Source organism: Antrostomus carolinensis, unplaced genomic scaffold, assembly GCF_000700745.2.
Source record: "Antrostomus carolinensis isolate BGI_N321 unplaced genomic scaffold, ASM70074v2 scaffold40, whole genome shotgun sequence".
NCBI classification, from domain to species: domain Eukaryota; kingdom Metazoa; phylum Chordata; class Aves; order Caprimulgiformes; family Caprimulgidae; genus Antrostomus; species Antrostomus carolinensis.
The window spans coordinates 17,376-18,152 of NW_010286259.1; the positions used below are offsets into that span (position 1 = coordinate 17,376).

At 44.9% G+C, this 777-nt stretch overlaps 1 protein-coding gene across 1 annotated transcript in view; it reads left to right on the plus strand.

The window, feature by feature from the left end:
• Positions 1-162, plus strand: part of LOC104532418 (apoptosis facilitator Bcl-2-like protein 14) — a 4,259-nt gene extending 4,097 nt beyond the window's left edge. Inside the window, 1 exon segment of the mRNA XM_029087401.1 lies at positions 118-162. Coding sequence (XP_028943234.1) covers positions 118-162 — 45 coding nt within the window.
• Positions 163-777: the final 615 nt, after the last annotated feature.

A 777-nucleotide genomic window follows, 5' to 3' on the forward strand; every position in this document is an offset into this window, starting at 1 on the left:
GATGATCTCCTGAGGTCCCTTCCAACCCCCACCAGTCTGGGATTCTGGTCTAGAAGACCAATAGCACCAGCTGAGTTTGGGAAGGGACCTCACAAATGTTTTCTCCTGTCTCAGCAGAACAGGGAACAGTTCAGCACAGACAACTGCGAGAGCCCGGACTGACATCGGCTGCTCCAGAGGCTGCGGTGCCTGGGAACCCAAGGATGTGGATTTACTGGTGTGGGGAGGGGACAGGACAGTCCCTGCTGGTGACCTGGATGTGGGCTGTTTTTCTGAACTGTGGATTTAAAAATTTTCTAAAGAAAACTGGAGTGAGAACCACAGCAGCATGAAATGGTTAAAACCCACCTGGCTGGGGGGCAAAGAGTCTGTAAATCAAACAAAGCCCCAGTTTCATCCTGGATTTGTATTTTAGCTCTCACCAAGTGCACGTTTGTTTGTGTTCATCTATGTGTGTATTTATTTAGTGCTTTTCTATAAGTACCTGTGAATGTACAACATCATTTTTATAGATTCTTGGATAATTTTTATAGATTCAAGCATCCCATTCAGGAAAAAAACCCTAAAACTCCAATAAATTTTGTCCATAAATGTTTAATGGGTGCTATGTACAGATGTTAATATTTGCTTTGCTCCAGCTGTTTTGGGCTTCTCCTTTCAAGCCAGATGCCAAGTGGCACAAAGGGAATCTCACAGCAGACACACTATGAGCTCCTGCTCTTTTTCCCCATTTCTAGCCATTCCCTTGCCAGCAGAAGGAGATTTATGAGCCAAAGC